Below are 19,689 nucleotides of genomic sequence, written 5' to 3'. Positions count from 1 at the left end.
AATACTGCATCTGAAAAGCTCAGCATGTTATTGTGTGTGGCCTTGTGTCTGAGAAAAACTAGGGGATAAGACCTGAAGCTGCCCTTCCCTCAGGGACAGATCTGAGCAAGCAAAAAGGTTGTTTCTCTGATGGTCATCTGTGCATAAGTAGCTGGCTTGGAAAGCAGCAATTAAGGGACACATACACCTTTGTTCAGGGTGGACTAAAACCAGTTGTAAGAGCACATTCCAGCACGTAACAAACACATAAGACTTAACACTTCTACATTTAGAGATCTCCCAATTATATGAAATAATTTTCTCTATTAAGCTGCACTCCTTGCTCTAGAACATCACAATTTTTACATTTGTTTCCTGGTAGATGTTCTATTTAAACAGTGGGGTTTTTTTGGTTAAGAGTGGGTATGGACACACCTTTCACAGCAATTACCAGCAAACTGAGAGATTACTGATGCACAGTAGGAAATAGATAGCTTTCATGTAAAGGTATGAAGAGTCTCTGCAGTCCAAGTCCCATGATTCAGTTCATGTCAATGCATGATTGCAACCCATATGCACTAAGTTCCCTCCCTCATTTTTTGTCTCTCTACATCTCTCTCACCTAAAATATTTACATATGTGACCTCATCGATGCCAGAGTATTATTTGAGATTTATCTGGTAAGCCAACGGAGGCAGTGCCCTTATTAAGTAGCCGGTAAGTCTGCAGAGACAATTCTAGACTAAACTGCAATAAATATTTCTCTGGGAAAGGCTAAGAATACTGTGGTGATTCACAACAAAGTTTGTTTTCAATGTCCTGAGGAACTTTAGAGCAATGCCCTAAAGCAGAAACTTTGTTGTTTGACACAAGAGATACCATAACCAGGTAAGAATTTGCAATGAGTGCCTGTACTGTCTCACTATTTTGTAATAGCATACATAGACACATCAGCTGCCCACGGGTATGGGAGACTTTTTTTGTAGTTATCTGTAATCAGAGTATCATTCACAAAATAAAAATATTTGGAGCAACAAGAGACACATTGCTTGTGACTAACAAGTTAAATCATTAGGCAATGTCCTATACTGGTTCCAAAGTCAGTTAAGCCTTTGGATTATCTGGTAAATACATGCTAGCCATGGAAATTAAAAATGTGTAAGGAGAGCTGACTCTGTGGCATCATCTCTGTCAAATGTTTTTACATGCTTCTCTTTCCTGGCTTTTTACAGTTCATGCATTCTAACCAACATTCCCTATGTAGAAAACCTGCCTGCCTACCCTTCAGTAGTGAAAACACCCAAACAGGCAAGGCTTTCTATGTGCATGTCTGAAAAAGGAGGAGGCTTGTATGTATTACTTTCATGTTTCAGTTATATGGATATGGGCAACCGAGGGCTGGATTCTTTGAGTTTGATCCAGCCACACTTCTAGCATGACGAAGCTTTGAAAATGGAATGACAAATCAAAATTCCTCCCCAATAGAGAACCCTGGCTGATGAAGGGACATAAACTCTTTATGCCATTCTGACCTACCTTCCCCAACACTGCAGGTATTAAAAGAGGTACAAAAAGAGGTATAAAGGGAGAGAAATACTTTCTTGCCTAATCCATTTTCATTGTTAAACTCTTTTTCTCTACTCCAGCATTCCATTGTACATGCAGTTACCCTTTTATATACATGGAAGTACTGGCCTTTACAATATGCAATTATAACATATCCTTTCAAATGAAAACCTATGATATAGTGCAACATTTTATTTATCTAGAATTCCGTATATTCTTATTACAATAAAATATCAGTAAATTGCTCTTAACTGATACGTAAACTTGTAGTTCAGATACGTTTAGAGGCAGCTGCGGCTTTCTGCCCCACTTCTCTGTATAGCCAGTTGGGTGGTCTCCCACTCATAATTCTTTCTGACTCTTGAACTGTATACAACAAAACATCTATTTATATATCATGAAGCATTATCCTAAGTAATTAAAAGTAATAATCTATCACAAAAGTTACCAAATGAGATGCTTACATGCAGAATTCATGTTGGTTTTTTATTGTGTTTGTTCATCCACTCCTTCATTTGGGAAAAAAGTTCATCATTCAGAAGAGGTCATTCACAGCACTGAGAGTGCCGTCATTGCTGAAGCTCATGGCACTACATACAAGCTATAAGGATCAGGACTTCAAACCCTAATAAAATGTCCTAAGTCCAACATTTAAATACTTAGGTTTGACACTTATCCTTATACAAGCAAAGGATTACCATACTGACCTTCTTAGTAAAGTGCCTTGAGGCCTGTGTACGAAAATGCTAACCAAGCAGTAAGTACGGGGTTCCTCCCAGGAAAAGGTGGGCGCTGAGACTGAACTGCGCTCAGTCTTCCTCCAATTACATTACACTTCTAGAACTCAGCTGTGGGGTGCACTTTAAAAATGGCATGATAATGAATTATGTTAATAACTATTAACAACTAATAGATCTGTAAATCCTAGCTCCTACTACACTGCAAGTATACTGCATTTAACTGGCCCATCTTTCTGAGGGAATCAGACCAGAACAAATTATTTTTAGCATTCACAGATGCTGATTTTATATGAGGATTAAAGAGATTATGAAAAAGCAGCTTTCACATATGTTGCTTTATAGATATTCGTAATGTCATTACAATGTAAAAGACTTTGCATAGTGCCTTCTAACTAGATACATAAAAGCGCTTTTTAAACATTAATGAACTGTAGCGATTTTGTTACTTTTTTTTTTTTCCTATTTACCAGAATAAAGAGGCAATGAGAAGAAAAGTTGTCATCTAGTGAATCAGTGACAGGACTTGGAATAAAACCCCAATGTCTTTCAGTACTCACTCTGAAATATTTCAGTTGAGTAAAATACAGAATAATGCCTCAAAATGTTTAATAAAAAAATATGCTCTGTTTCCAGAGGTCCGGCTAGAGCAAGGACAATGGCATATTTTGGGGAGGGCAAAGGCCCGATCCACGTGGATAATGTGAAATGTACGGGAAATGAGAGATCCTTGGCAGACTGCATTAAGCAGGACATTGGGATGCACAACTGCCGTCACAGCGAGGACGCGGGGGTGATCTGTGACCACCTAAGCAAGAAGGCCCCTGGGAACAGCAATAAAGGTGAAGCCCCCTTGTGAGTGGCAGACCAACAGGTTCAGATGGGGAACTATCACGGTAGGAAGAGACGGACATAAACAAGCCCACCTCACAGAGGAAACGGTTATATCAAAAGAATTATAGAAACAAAAGTGATGGGAAATCCTCTCTGCTTACACTGTGTGATCTTATTGCTGTGCCAGCTGTGCAAAGGAATCATAAAGACTATTCAAATGATATAGGGTATTTTGTCTACCATAGTTTACAGCAGCCATGTTTCTTAAGTTGTACGAGGGACATGAAAATGCAAAACTCTTAGACAGCTACTTTCAACTTTTCAGCTTACAGGTTATCTTCAGCTGAGGACTGACACCTGTGTGGTATGCCAAGCTCTGCTTCCACTTACATGAAGGAAGAACCCTATGAAAAAAAATCCTACACTTGAGAAGCAGAGCCCAAATGTGTAAATTGCTCTGTGATAACAGTCAAAAGATCTCAGCTAAAAAGAATTTCTGAGTCTGAGAGAATTCAATGTATTTTCCCAAGCAAAATTTGGTTGTTAAAAACTATCACAAAACACAGAATAACTTCAGCCTTTGTGGGTTTGTTTTTTTTTTTTCAGTTAATTCTCACTGAAGATTGGCTACTTTTCATTTTGAGTTTAATGCTGTCTACATGTCTCCCTTTCTGCTTTAGATTCTCTTGCTTCCGTTTGTGGATTGAGGTTACTACATCGTCGACAAAAGCGAATAATTGGTGGGAAAAATTCTTTACGGTAAATATTTGGTAAAGACAAGTAATGTTGAATATGAAGCTTCTAAGACACGTATTTGCCATAAGCAGTTTGCCTAAGTTTTATTGTAGGTTTGTTGTTTGTTTTTCTTTTGGCTTGACATGAGGTAGAAACAGAAAAACACTCAAAGCAAATTTGGTAGGAAATTTAAAAATATTCATTGATAAATACTTGCAGCATTAGTTGAAAATCTGTAGATGCTTATGGGTTTAGTCCTTGATTGGGTTACATTTCTTACTTTCACAACAGCCATTTACCTTTTTACAAATGGTATCTTGATATCAGGATGCGAGCTATATGAAGAGAGCTATGAATATTAGCACCATGTTCTAACCAACTGAGCTAACCCGGCTGGTCATATAGTACAAGGTTTTAAATGTTATCTACACTGAAAAGAAGGCCTGGGTATGATTCACTGCCTAAAACCTGATTTTCGTTCACAAAATAAGCCTCGATGATGACACAGCTATAAAACCAGGCTTTTTGTTAACACTTTGTTCTTAGCTTTTAATGAGATGTTCACATTTAGTTAATCTAAACAGATTAACTGAACACCACTACTACTAAGTGCTACGACAGGAAGTATAGGCTTTATTTTCTTAATTTTGTGAGTGACCACAAAAAATATATATACACAGAATCTTACAAAAGGGATTGTAAAAAATACCCTTATAGTATCATTACATGTCATTGTGCAACCTATTTTAAAGTACATGCACAGCGTCAATCAATCCATTTCAACAGAGACACTGCCTAAGTGGAGGAGCTTCAAAGAACAGTAACAAGAGGGAGCCCAGAAAAACATTTAAATGCAGTCAGACAGAGCAAAGTAGGATTACCTACCTTAGTAAAGAGACAAATGAGAATAATAGATAATGCATTGTACAGAAAAAGAAGATTGAGAATTATTGTCTCAGAATACATGTACAAAGGACATGTAGATCTACTATACAAAACGGATGATCACAGGCTGAAAAAAGGTGCTGATCTATTACTTGTGGTTTCTACAGTGGCTTTAGACCTCTTGGTTTGCCAGTTTCCCTTTTCAAACAGCTCAGAACTGACAAAGACATTAACGCAGACAGGAAAGGATGCTGGGTTAAGGTTTTCAAGAAATTCCCTTCTTTCCCCTCTCCAGTTGGCAGGAAATTTCTGGTTTGTTGACTTGGACGGTATTTGGCGAGGAACCCATAGAATGTATTTTTGGCACAATGAATGCAATCTGAGAAGGGAACATTAAAATAATTGACAGTGGGAGGAAGCGCTCAGAGTGCTGGATGCCCAAACAATCCGTAAAGTACTCCTGACCATTGTTAAATGGAATTCTGAATGCTGCCGGAATATAAAGGTATTCTCAACTGTTACTCAATAAATAACACAGTTTGCAAGCTATGTCAGTCAAAGAAACTAAATAGGATTTACATTCAAGGTAACTGACAAGCTACCTTACTTTTCCATTGCTGTACCCTGAACGCAATGTCCTATATCCTCTGTAGGGGTGGCTGGCCATGGCAGGTCGCACTCCGGCTGAAATCTTCTCATGGTGATGGAAGACTCTTGTGTGGTGCTACTCTCATCAGCAGCTGCTGGGTCCTCACTGCTGCACACTGCTTTAAAAGGTAGGTCTCTCTTTAATAGTGAAGGATGTTTTCAAACTATTTTGTTGTTCTGGGTATAGGCAAAAACATTCCAGTTCAAGCCCACTGAAAACTGTTCCAAAGAGTTTGCCTTTGGTTTAAAGAAACACTACCAACCAACCTCCTTTCCCTCCAAACAAAAACAAAAACAAAAACCTAATACATGGAAATTATTCTGGGTGTCATCATTCACGAGATTTATACTTGCAACTTCAGCATTTCCATGAAACAATATAGACGATACTTCTGACATTTTAACACAGCTTTCTGTTCCAACAAAACTGCAGCTTATGGCTTTCAGGTTATAGTGAAGACAACTGAGCAAACATCAAACACAGGGACTGTAATATTTTGGATTATTTTTGGTAATGACAAATACTGGCAGTGATAGACATTTTTACTGTAACACTGCAATGACGAGATGACCTAGTCGCCCCAAACCCATGTTAGGGTACAGCACTATGATGTATTTTGCTGAGTCTAATAGGAAAGTAAATCTGTACACTGGATGCTAGTGAGACTGAGCTGCCTTGCTTATTCTTCACAAATAGACTGGAGCAACTGCCTTACTCTGTTGTCTCACAGTACATAACAGATTGTCTTTTTCAGCTATCTAAACAAAGGTCCCATCCCCTTTAACAAAGAAATAATTGTCTAAGTGGTTATACTGTATAATTCTCTGACACTGGCATCTAATTAAAACTATGCCAAATTCAGCTCCTTTCCATATGTTTAACAACTGGTTTGCAACTTACACTCCTTTGTAAATCACATTTGATCTACTTGGTCTAACTTCTGCAATTCTCAGTATTAAGCTATTATCTAGCTTTTTAAAGCATCTTCTCCCATTTTTGCAGAAACAGATATTCTGTTACTGATAATCCTCCTATTCAGTTTTTACGATATCCCCTCTTCAGTAATTCTGACATCAGGAATTCACTGCAGATGAAGTTACTGTAGTATAAAAGCACCAACTTGCACAGTAAGGAAGCTGGTCTAGTATTTTAAGCTTTCAACAGCAATTATTTCATTGGAATCCTTACAAAAGATTGCAGTATGGGCTGGAATAAAAGCAGAGAAGAATGGCACTGCAGTTTTGAGGATATTTGCTACAATTTGCTCAAGTGGGCTGCAAATGTTTTAACTTTGGACTTTGAGCCCTTCCTTTTGCACACTAATAACTAAAGAGAAGAGTCAGATATACTTTTACTCAAATGGAAAGTGTTACCTTTGCTTAGTGCCAGATGCACATCTTTTCATTTTCATGCTTCGTGAAAATGATGAAGGACTTTTCTTGGTAATATTTCAAGCCAAAATGGTCAAACTCAGTAAAATTTCTGCCTACTTCAACTGATGTCCCAGTTGTTTCTGTGGAACTATGAAAGCACTTCAGTTGCTATCATTTAAATATATAGACAACAGCTTCCTATTCCCCTGTTCATCACCTCTATAGTGATTACTAAGGATGCAACTTAAGCTCTTGAGAAAGCCTTTGATTAAAGGCTTGAAAACAAGGCAGTCTTTTCTGTTATTTTACCTCAAAGATCCTTTTCAGGAAAGGAAAAAGGGAGGTCACAGGAAGCCAGTTATGTTTTCTGTGTGCAGATCAAGATCTTAGTTACCCAACTCTTCGCCTTATTAGAATGCTTTCACAAAGTTTGGTGAAACAAGTTAGTATTTGCTATGCTGCAGGGTCTGTTATAGGCTATCCTAAAACTGTTACATGTGGTCTCAGGGACCAAAGTATTGTTTTGCCCCAGATGTTGCATTGAAAACTGTGCAACGTAGATCTAAGTGTGCAGCTCCAACAGCCTGTGGACACACTACTGTTTACTGTAGAAGACGACACCTTTAGCTCTAAGCTGACATTGGACAGACTGGGCTGAACTTCCTAATGATCTCAGAGTGATTTTAAGGGGCTAGGTTTCCAAGAGCTATCTATAGATCAAGTGCCTTCTTCACATATTTTCCACAGACAGACAAGAGAAAGGCCACTATACCATTTCTCATATCCTGGAAATCGGAACACTGCTTAAGTAACAAAAGTGGGCTCATCTGTACTATGGACAAAAATTAAATAAAATTTTATGCATGATGATTAGAATTGTTCACCAGTAGTATAGCAGCATTACTGGTTTCTGTAATTTTACAGACACATAATTTAAGATCAAAACCTGTCTGAATCTAGTTTTCCTTTTATAACCCACCCATCTTATTAGCCAGGTTTTGTCCTGAGTGGTTCTGACAGCTATAGGGAATTTGTAGGTCTATACATAAAAAAAAATATTAACTTTGGATAATTAGAAATATGAGGCATAGAAAAAAAGGAAATTACAATGACCATGATATCATTTTAGGAAATACGGTGTTGTACATTGTACTGTTCTAATAATATAACTCTTATTTAAGTGCTTCTTTAGGCATTCCTGAATGCCCACGCATACTTCAACATGGTCCTGGTAATTTTGTTTTGAGAACTAGGGACCCTGAGACACAGTGGAACCAAATACCTAGTAAGACACCAGAAACCAAAGTAGACACCAGAATTAAAATTCAGTTTTCTCAAATTTAGCATGAACGGTGAGATGAATTCAGGTGTGCCTTCAGTGTCAGTACATTACTTGACTGGCAGCAGGATGATATTAGCACAGTGGCTCATTACTAATCCATCCTCCAGTTGGCTGGGAAAGAAACCTTCTAGGAGGTGCTAAGGTCAATGTTGCCAGGCTGCACTAGAGCTTAAAGGCGTGCCCAGCCCAGCCATCCAACAGAGGGGTAAGACCCTGAAAGCAACATCATTTTCCACCCATGAAGCACTTCCAGACTCCTCCTCTGCCTCCACTCTTCAAATGTGATGCGTGTGTGGTGGTTCTCTGCCATTTCATAGGTGACTTTTGGAAGACTGGACACCCCTGCCCTAGACTACTTTGCCTTTTTTATGTACTGATGCTCTATTACAGTATTTCCACAGTTGGCAAATACCACCTACTACAGGGGAAGAATTGTAATTGTCTACAGATGAAAAAATCAGTTTAAGGAAGCCTTATGTGTGTGAGTGTGCACAGAAACATGGTAAATCTGTGCAAAGACTGCTCATTAAGCTTCTAACTAGAAGCCTTGTAGCTATTAAAGTTTCATATATTTGCATGAGAAGCAGCACTTCTCATTCTAGTACATGTTTAAAATCAGTACTTTTAATTAAGATAAGCTTTCCTGGATCTCCCTTTCGTCGTTATTCTGCTATAAATGACCATCATCCATAACACAGAAAACCAGCAGGAACCTATTAAAGGGAACACTGTTCCTTTTGTCAAAACCAAGGATGTAACATTAAATAGAAGCAGCGAGTTTTCTACTGTACTATCTGATATAGGGCTGACAGAAGAGCGCTCGTTATCACTAGTCATAAACAACTTTCCTTCATGCTTAGGCTTATGAATCAAAATAAACAGTAACAAATCAACCTCCTTTGATTATTAAATCAGTTTAGGAAGGAAATGTGTTCATTTCTCATCTAAATTACAAACATCTAGTACATTTGTGCGTCTGTAGTACTCTGACTTCCATGAGGTTTAAAAAAACAAAAACAAAAACAAAAACCCACACAACCCCTTCCTCCCTTTGGATTGCATTAAAGATAATGGATAGAGTATATGGTAAATCCTGTAATTAATGTTGTGGATAAGGCCTATAAACTAAAATGCAGAGGCACCCATTACATCTAAAAAAAAAAAAAAAAAGAAGAAAAATTTATACCATGTAAAATTACCTTTCTCTACTTGAGAGCCAGATTGCACCACTGATAATACATATCTACAAAGTACTGTCACTGTGTTTGCTTATTGTGTTAGGTTCCAAAACCTGTATGTCACTATACACAATGGTTAACTTAGGTGGGCAAATAGTTATTGAAGGTAAAAAAGCTTTCATAATCCAGAAACTATCAGCATAGCGCTAATATGTGGTTTGCTGCAGAGAGCCAAAAGTGTATCTATAAATTAGGAGAGAATTTTCAGTGACCTTTTGGACAAGTTTTTGGCAGATTATGTCAGGCAAATATGTATTTAATGCTAATGGTCTTGTACATTTGTATTCCAATATGACACTCAGACGTGTACCAAAAACTGTTAAAATATTACTTTCAAAATATTTACAAAATATTGTATCTAGCAATACATTCTAGGGTACAGAATCCTATTTATGATAGCTCTTAAAGGCAGTAAGATTAACAGTTATAAACAATCTCTGCAGCAAAAATTATGAAACTATTTAATATTGCTTAACTGGCAAAGGAAACATCATAATTTTACTTAACTTATTGGGCTCAGCTGCTGTATCATTTAGATTCTTAAGTGGAACATCATCATGCAATTATAAAATTTGAGCAGTCTGAGATGTCAGTAACAAAAACAACTCTTCCATTTACTTTAGTGGGGATTTTGTATATAAGTTAGATAATTCAAATGAAAATAATAAAGCCATCTTACTGCAATAGTAACTAAAGTACTTTCTGTATCAGCTTCCTTTTCTAATTTACTCTGTGGAAAATAGCTCCTACAAAGTTGGCTAATGCATCAGCCAAGATTGTAATCTCGGCCTGGGCAAGACATCGGAGAAGTACTTAGTTGGCTGTACAACCCATCCCAGCGTTACTACACTCTCTATGTTCTGAGCATTACATCTGCTCTGTAAATAGATTTTGTAAAAGTGAAAGACTGTTTGATACTGCACACCCTGACCATCCAGCTACCTGCCCCTACACTGACCTTGTCCACTTTGGAGAGGGGCATAGGAGTTGCCCTGTCAGTGTGTAGAACATTCTATAGTTGGGCGTTTTATTCCTCTGTTTTACGAGTTTCACAGATGACCAATGCATTGATTAGCTTACACAATAAAATGAGCTACCAGGGTCTGTCACTTTGGTTTTCATAGTGTATTCAACTGCTTTATATACCATAGTACCACGCTTTCTGTCAAACAATCAACATTATGGGTACTTCCATGAAAAAGATGGCCGAAGTGATCAATACACTTGCCCATGATTTGGTAGTTTCTCTTTCAGAAATCTTTAAGCTGTAGTTCTAGGAAATACACTACCTTTGAGTGTCTATTTAATACATATAAACACTGAACTGCAGATGCAGCTTTCTGCAGAACACAAGATTAAACTAAGGAATCAGATTAATTTCCCTACTAATATTTTCCACAACTAGAGGAATAAAAAATACTTTCTCTCCTAATTTATATATTTACATAAAAATATGTTTCTAACTTTGAATGCTATGGTTTTGCCAAAGCATTACTGGAAATTTTTGCACATGGGCCAGCAAAATTTGCTTTCAAGTCTGTCTATATGTAAACATGCTAAATTAAACTCTGAATTATGGTTTCTAAAAATTCCCAGAAGCAACAGAATCATAGGATGCTTAGCAAGCAAATATATAAAACCTATTCAGTACAAACTGGTACTGAAATATATCAAGCACTTTATTGTAAAGATGCACAACTTATAAAAAAGTCACTTTCACAGAAATAATACTAGAAGAAAGCTGTGTTAAGTAGTGCCTGTACTATATAGTATTTTAATGTACTGAAGATGTGTGGAGCCTTACTCCTTGCTGTATTAAGGAAAGACAAATAGATGGCAGAAGGAAAAACAAAAAAGAAACTCACCCAAGGTCACAGATCAGATCACAGCACTGTTGTAAAAAACCCCGCTGTTTTCTAGCCAGTGCCAGATTATACTTTTACTGGCTGCCACATCATAGCTCAGAGTAACAATAATAGAAGTTTAGACTGATAATAGTATATTAAGTGTCTCGGCAAAGGATGGTAAGATTAGCCTTTTCTGATGTAAGATGTGTGGCAACAGTGACCCCGGAGGGGATTCGTCAGTGTCAGAGCAGAAATTCCTGGCAGGCAGCAGACAGCAAGCATTTGACAGACAATCTATAGGGATGCAGAATTTAGGATTTCATTGATGTCATACTTCAGATGGTCAAATACAGATGGATATATGTAACTCCAGAAACTAGCTGACCTAACAGCCTTTCTTACTATGAAGAGTCTCCTTAAGGGCAACAAAAATGAAAGCGATATATCAGGTGCCAATCCTACTTCCATGGAATTTTGTCATTTGTTTTATTAGGAAAAGAACCAACTGTGAAGTCTTAGTGAGCTTTTAAAACTGGAAAAAACACACGAGATGATCTAGAAGTGACAACATGAGATCTAGCACAAGAGAGACTCAAAGATTTGGTTTTTTTAGAAAAGCTTAGAAAGAAATACCTTGATTCTAGAAACTTCAAGGGACTGGAGTCAGAACACCTGAGCGCCAGGATTCATGCTTCTGCCTTTTCTGATGTTCTTTTCCTATTCATGCTCTCATTTCTTAATAGAAAATTCCTAATGAAAATTGATTCAGTGATAAGTTTTAAAATACTAGCACTGCTGTGGTCAAAACAGAACGATTAGTAATGTGACAGATACAGTTTTTTTCTTAAATATCTTTGAGATAAACATACTGATCCACAACTTAGAAAAAGCTCTTGAGCTATTTTTTTTCAGGGAGGAAATAAGTGATATATTTGGTAGAATACACAATTTAATTTTTATCAGTTCTCCCTGAGACTAAAATCAGTATGAATACTTTTTTTAAACACTTCTGTAAACTTGAAGAAGTCTGCATCAGTTGCATCGCTTCACTTCCAGCCACTACAGAATTTTGATTTCCAACCACAAGGAAAATACAGTATCTGGAAAGTATTTCACACAGACTACTGCTAGGGAGGACCTGCAAAAAGTTTTGTGGTAGAGAAGTTACTTCATTTTTCCTATATAGAAGGTCATCTTCAGATGAACAGATGTTTGGTCATAGCCTGCAACTCTCTCTCCTTACAAGCATAGAAGTGAAATTTTGCTCATAGAAGACCTGAAGGAGATGTGCAGAATTTGACAAAGAAAGCTTTGCAGGCGACCAGCAATGCAACCCGCAATTAGAATAAATATTCAGTGGTACAGCTATATATTGTTTGGAAGAAACCTGTAACATTCCTGCTTTGCTGCTCCTCAAGCAAGCTTTAGTAAGCTATGGAGATCAGCATGTTGCTGGAGGGTATAAAAAGAACAAGTATAGGTTAGAAGGTGACAGAACACCGTAGGGTATTTCCTGCACATGTATTACAAATTTCCTGTTGAAGGCTATGAGGGAAAGGGAGAAGTGAAAGAAAAAATATTTGGGTTAGCTTAGCCATATTTTAAAATAAATAAACGTACCCAACAGTACTCCCTTGTTTGCATTTTCCTGAGAAGGGCTGTGTGTCCTGTAATCCAAAAATCTCCGAAGGCATGCACAGAAAACTGTTATTTCAGCCCCAGTAATCATCTCTAAGGTATTTACCATTTAGCCTATGATGTGAAAGGAATTGGGGTCATATTAGATGCAAAACAAGTCTAAGATTTACAGGCCTTCTGTCACTTTGACAATAGGCACTTGTGATGCCCACATGCTTTGTTTTCCTTATTATAACTTCAGTTAACCTAAAAGGTCTTTATCCAGTTATCTAAGCCTGTAGAATTTCTCAACCAACCTACAAAGCAAGCTTGAACAGTTTTCATTTCAGTAATTATCTGGAGCATCACAATGATGTTAGTACTCAGGTTTTCATTATAATTACTGGCAATTTGTGTTACCCTCACTAAATACATTTATAATGCACGCCTTGCTTGCACCTTTGAAATAAGTGCCAGTCACAGCAGATGGCCATAAGAAACCTTGCTTGTGAAAATATACAAAAAGGAACATAGCCCGGCCTGAAACTTCAGGAAGTTTTTTGATATTCTTTAGTATACACTTGAATGTCAACCTAAACATCTGAGAAAGCATTTTTTCTCTTAAAAAAACCCTTTTGGTACCATTATCTGTGTGAGCAATAAAAACCCTGATCAAATCTGTTTGCGTGCTTAGGATCTGACTTTGCATGAGCCAGCCCTATTTTTTTTCACCTCAATCTTAGGTATGGCAACAACACTCGGAACTACGCTGTGCGAGTTGGAGACTATCACACACTGGTACCAGAAGAGTACGAGGAAGAAATTGGAGTCCAGCAGATTGTGATGCATAAAGAGTACAGGCCTGACAGCAGCGACTACGACATTGCATTGGTGAGGCTACAAGGGCCAGAGGAACAGTGTGCCAGATTCAGCACCCACGTCTTACCTGCTTGTTTGCCATTAAGGAGAGAGAGACCACAGAAAACTGCTCCCAACTGTTATATCACTGGATGGGGCGACACAGGTACAAATGTTTTAATGATTTCCACCCACCGATCTTGTTACCTGAGGCTGCTTATTTAAAAACAAACAAACAAACAAACCCAAACAAAAACCTCAAATACTTAAGAAAATGCTCAAAATGGAACAATTTTACTCTTTTTATATAGGGGAATATTATCTTTCCTGCTCCTTAACCAGGAATGACAACACTTTGTTTACTGCATTTAGCTTGTGTTTGAAAAGTGGCGATTAACCACAGCACTCTAAATCACACAACAAGTCAGTAAAATGGCCTCATTAAGATTGACAAGCATGAATGAAAAGCTTATTTGTTGCCAGGCACACCCCGCGCAGCAGGTTATCACCCCCTGCCTCAGAGCATAACTAACAGTTCTAATATATTTAAGGTTTTTAATATTTTAGAAAGGTTCTTTAAATTGCACTTCTTCAATAGAAAAATGGATAGAAAATATACACATAATAGAATTTCAAATAACATTTTTAGTCTCTCTTGTTACCACTGACATTTTCAATCAGCAGTTAGATTTAAATAAGAGAACATCTTGCCAAAATTTATGAGCACCACAATGCAATCTGCAATCCAGGCTTCTGGAACAAACTATCTAGTCACTTTTTAGGTCAGTACAAGATTCTTCCTCTTCAAAGGTCTTTGTCCTTTAAATGTTTTACAAATTAATAACCATGTTTTACTTTCATGTTTTTATGGTGTTGAATACAGTGCAAGACAGCAACCACACTTGAACCTTTGTTTCACTGACTCATTCAAACTGGCAAGGAGACAAGGCAGCAAGGCCAAATATCAGTTACTCCTCCTTACGTGCATTAATCTGTGTGCACAGATGTCTGGGCCGCTGTACTACAATAAAGGAGACAGACTTGTAGGGTGGTTTTTTTACTAAAAACAATTGCTAATTCATTGCCTAGCACTGTCTAGCTTTTTACACCAATCACTGAAAGTTCTGCAATAGTGTTTACTTAGGACATCTATTTAAGGAAACATTAACCACTGCAGTAATTGGCTTTAATTACGGTAAGAAATTACATCATCACAGTACTTCAGTTGAAATTTCACGTTTACTATATGGATCATCATTACTTTACAAGTGCTAATCCCCCCCCGGCTTTAATTGTGCATGTTTCCAACTGAAAAACAGGTGCAAGCTATAGAAAAAAGCCAAATGATTTAAATCGTGACATTTTATAAGCAGAGCACTGCTTATACAATGCAGGATTCACTACAGATAAAGAAAACCAAAGGACAGGTTCCGACCAACCCCACAAGGTTCCTTTTGGTCAGGAGTCCCATCAGTACTCTGGTCCACAGAAGTTACCAGGACTGTAAAAGAGTCAAACGATACTGCCGAACCCTACCAGAACACACTTGGGCTCAGTAACGTTAGCTCCTCAGCTGAGGTGATGAGCAAGCTTGCGTGTACTTACAGGGCATAAGCGTGATGGTTGGCTGGATGCTCTACTTGGAAGCCAACAGAGGATGCAGCAACAGATTTTTTTCAGTATTTAGTCTTGTTTTCAGTCATTTTATTTAGGGACAAAACAGTGTGAAGGACTGACAGCAAAAAATTGGATTAAATCACATTTATGTTTCCAAGACCAAGCATCATAATGAGACAATAATTTGGGTCCTCTTTTCAGGAAGGGCTTACTCAAGAACATTACAACAGGCTGCCATCCCCTTACTTCCCAAGAGGGTATGTGAAGATCGTTACAAAAGAAGATTCACAGGAAGAATGCTCTGTGCTGGAAATGTCCAGGAACAGAAGCGTGTTGATAGCTGTCAAGGAGACAGTGGCGGACCACTGATGTGTGAACGCCCAGGAGAAAGCTGGGTTGTGTATGGTGTGACCTCCTGGGGCTACGGCTGTGGAGTGAAAGATTCTCCAGGTGTCTACACAAAAGTATCATCTTTTGTACCCTGGATAAAAAGTGTGACCAAACTATGAATGTCCATAATGAAAACCAAACTTTACTAATAAAGTTTGAGGCGGGACAACTTGAACAGCACAGACAGTGCACAGCTGGGGCCCACAGTGGGTGGAAACAAACACATTTTCCTGACGCACATGTTTTTCTTTTTGTTAAATCCAAGCTGTACACACACAACCTTTCCAGTTGGGGATTACTATAAAAAAAAAAAATCCCTCTTGTGTTAAGGAAGTTTATATATTGCATGAACAAGTTACCATGTATCTAAGATAAGAGGAAAAGTGATAGCCAGCTTAGAGTAACATTGGAGCAGGACAGCTGGAGTGTTCACCACGGGATCCACTGCCCACAGGAAGACTGTAGTAGCTCCAAGCTATTTATGCTCCAAACTTCTTTAGAATTAATTACAGATCTCAAAATTAATCTGCAGTCTAGTTTATTTAATCAGTTCTTGACTGTTTTCCTATTATTCCTATGATCTTACACTCAGCTCTCTAATTTTGACTCATGTCTCATTAGCTAATGAGACCATTAGCAGATTGATTCTTCGTAAGTAATTCTGAGTATGTATTAAACATTAGAAGGAAAATAATTGTCAATAATCAGATCCCCAGCTATTCTGATAAATGTTCTCACAGCTTAGTGTGCATAAAGTACATTCCCAAGTAAAACAGGTAGTACGCTGTTAGTTAGTTTCCCTGCAAACATCCTGCACAGCTGTAAGAGCTAGATCAAAACCACATGACCTCTTATTTTCTTTCCTCTAGATAAATATAATTTGTCTTCTTTCCGAAACTCATAATTTTTAGTACATACAGTATTTTGGAGAGAATTTACTTTTCCTACTTACCACTAGCTGTCAGTACAGTATCAGACTAACAGACAAACATCCCAATTCTCTCATTGCTGCTTTTGGAGGGGCTTTACTCACGTAACACTAAGAACCTCTGTCAGTCCTACAAGAGAAAGTTGTAAGTATGTGCAATGCAAATACTAGACATGTTGAGCCAAAACCTGTCTGAAAAGGTCAATAAAGTCTTAAACTACTATTTTCTACAAGATAATATTTAGACAACTCTCTCCTGCTTAGTTGCAACACTGGTTCAGACTGATCTTACAGGAAAGATGAGAGTTAGATAGTTTTCAGTGACTTCCAAAGTATTGACATGTTTTGATTCAATTTAATTCCTTTTACAGATACAGATCCCCATGCTATGAAAACCTTAACGGTTTATTATAAAAATGCACTGATAAAAAGTTACTCTTGACGTACAAGACATATAAACCAACGTACGATCCTTTTAGAAAGGGCCGCCCCACTGAACTTGCCACACAGAACAGAGGAGGTAATCACCCTCTTAGTGCAACGCTAACGGGTATCAGTCTTGAAAGCATCTGAGACTAACTACAGTCAAGAGCGAGACAGGAAAGTTCAGTGCGACCTCGACAATCCCTGTCAAGGGCCATTCTGACTATCTGCAAGTGTGCTCTACGTATTACATTAACAAATAGGCTTCTTAAAAAGATGACACGAAAGCTCTGTGGGCCATCAAACACTCCAGTGTGACAAGTGTGGCAGATATGTGTCACCACGTAGTGCTTGTGCAAACCATGACTACCCGTGACTTTTTCTGTGTTTCCTATCCCGAAATGCTCTGGCTATGAGTCTGTTGCGTGGCCTTTTGTGAACAAAGTGCATTCATGTTGTAAGCAGGCAATCATTCATTTCTGTGTGGTTCTTTGTCTCTCTGGTGTTGTAACAAATATCCAAGACAACTCAACTTTCATACAAAAGTGGCGATGACATGCGATTGAAGACTTGGCCCTTAACGTCTCTCTGACTTCAAACTTAGTTTTCAAGCATCATGACTAGTTTAAATATCTTGTTGGAACTGGTGCTAAACTAGTACACGAGGTGCTTTAATATATTTGATTTCTGTAATTCCATACTATTAGAAAGAGTGTGAAATATTTTATTTAAAAACACGTCAAAGATCATAGTACTGTGACCACCTACTGTTAGACCTATGTGAAACACTCTGCTAGTGAACTTTAAAACCATTTACGTTTTTCCTTGTATGTAGCCCTTTTAATTAAAGGAAAGGGGAAGTAAATCTGTCAAAATGTATCTACTTGTACCATCAAGGCTTTGCTATACAAGACCCATTATTCTGAGACATGGTGAAGTAGGCTATATAGTGCAATACTTGCATTGTGTACAGGGGAAGTAATTTTCTTTTAGAAGTTGCACCGCAGAAATACAATACTTAGGGGGGGAAAAAAATCAAGTCTGCATACTAAATGTAGTAAACATTTAGATTTAGTACAGTAGTTCATTAGTTTTGCTCTTTTAATAGGATGCTTTATTAGATTTTAAAATGTTGCACTACCGTTTTCATGCAGAGAGCATGCCTTTCAGTTTCTAACATAAAATGAAATTGTCTTTGTTATGCCACTAATTTTTGTTCAATGAGCCTGATGATGTAAATGTATACAATAAAAACTGCCACACTGACTACCACTGTTATACCTTAATCCTGTGGAGAATGTACAAGCAGATGCTGCAGGAACATCAGCTAGGTAAACTTCCCGTGAGCTTTCTTAAGTGAAAAAGGGTGCTCTTGAAAATACTTTCCTCAAAGCATATAAGCTTTGGGCCATCTTCTCAGAGATGGAAGTTTGTTCTGTACAATGGAATCCCTAGTGCTTTGTGTGCTTTAACTTAGACCAGTTAGGTTGTCATAAATAAGTTTATCCTACACTCTTAAAACTGCTTAAGAATTTTTTTGACCCTCGTTGCTCTCCCCTTTGTTCAACATTTTTAATACATACAATGTTGTAGAAAAAGCTGCTCTTCAGCCTACTAAGAGGTTTTTGTATTCAGCAGGTTGGTCAGTGTTGACAGTGGCATAAAATAAAAAAAACACTCGGCACTTCTATTACCAGATTAGATGTCCATCTTAAACACTGATGTGTAATCTATCCAGGTTCCTCAACACTGTGAAGATTTATAGTTTGATGCAGCCCTCCCCCGTCAAGTTTGTGTCCATTTTCCAAAGAAGATAGACAACTACATCAGAAACAAAGAACAGAAGCATTACTGCAACTGACACACAAAGCCTGTTTAACATGCATTTACCTCAACCCCGAACAACTTCCCAAATGGGCACTTATCTGTAAGCCACAGACAAACCAAGATCCCATTTTATGATCATTATATGCAGAATATCTATAATCTTAGCTGTCTTACTTCCAGAAAACTTCACAGCACTGTAGTAACTTGTATTTAACAAAACGTCAGTCCTGAATGTTCTCATACTTTTCAATGTTACTGCAACTATTTCATGCTTTCAAGTGCTAGGATATTTATACTCAAGATTTTAATGCTGTTACCATTTCAGAGTGGCAACTGCAGAACATAACACATGAGAAGGCAACAACTATTGGGCTCAAGTAGCAGATCCCAGTAGAAGAAAGCACTCAGAAAACAAGAAGTTTGTTGTATCAGGAAAGAAAAATGGGTTTTGTTTGTGCTCCAAGCTGCTGGGTAACAGCAAATGCAGTTCACTGAGGTACTAGAGACCAGACCTACCTCATACACATTAGATACCCACTCACATGCAGTAGTTCCTATTCCATTTATTTAGCACGGACCACAGGAACTGACCATGGGACTTCCTGCAAATGCAACACCAAGCAACCACAAACAGGGAAAAGATGATTTAAGAGTTCAGAAATAAGTATTTACCTTTGTAGCAATGTAAAAGAAAAAAAAAAAGACGGGGTTGGGTGAAAGTTGGAGAGGTGTGAGAGACTGGATGTAACTGCAGATGGAACAGGGTGCAGAAAAATAAGGAGCATCTATAAAGGTAAGAGCTAAGATACAACAGGACTAGATTGGACAGGAAAACAATTTGGGA

General features: G+C 37.9%; 1 protein-coding gene across 1 annotated transcript in view; it reads left to right on the top strand.

Moving 5' to 3' along the window:
• The window catches only part of PRSS12 (serine protease 12), a 42,292-nt gene extending 26,506 nt beyond the window's left edge, over nucleotides 1-15,786 (top strand). Inside the window, exons 9-13 of the mRNA XM_075709325.1 lie at nucleotides 2,919-3,124; nucleotides 3,797-3,875; nucleotides 5,390-5,512; nucleotides 13,546-13,826; nucleotides 15,479-15,786. Coding sequence (XP_075565440.1) covers nucleotides 2,919-3,124; nucleotides 3,797-3,875; nucleotides 5,390-5,512; nucleotides 13,546-13,826; nucleotides 15,479-15,786 — 997 coding nt within the window. The remainder of the gene's footprint in view (nucleotides 1-2,918; nucleotides 3,125-3,796; nucleotides 3,876-5,389; nucleotides 5,513-13,545; nucleotides 13,827-15,478) is intronic.
• Nucleotides 15,787-19,689: the final 3,903 nt, after the last annotated feature.

This window comes from Pelecanus crispus, chromosome 4 (genome assembly GCF_030463565.1).
Source record: "Pelecanus crispus isolate bPelCri1 chromosome 4, bPelCri1.pri, whole genome shotgun sequence".
Classification (NCBI taxonomy): Eukaryota; Metazoa; Chordata; class Aves; order Pelecaniformes; family Pelecanidae; genus Pelecanus; species Pelecanus crispus.
The sequence above is the reverse complement of the archived record's forward strand: the minus strand, read 5'-3'. Positions and strand labels throughout refer to the sequence as shown.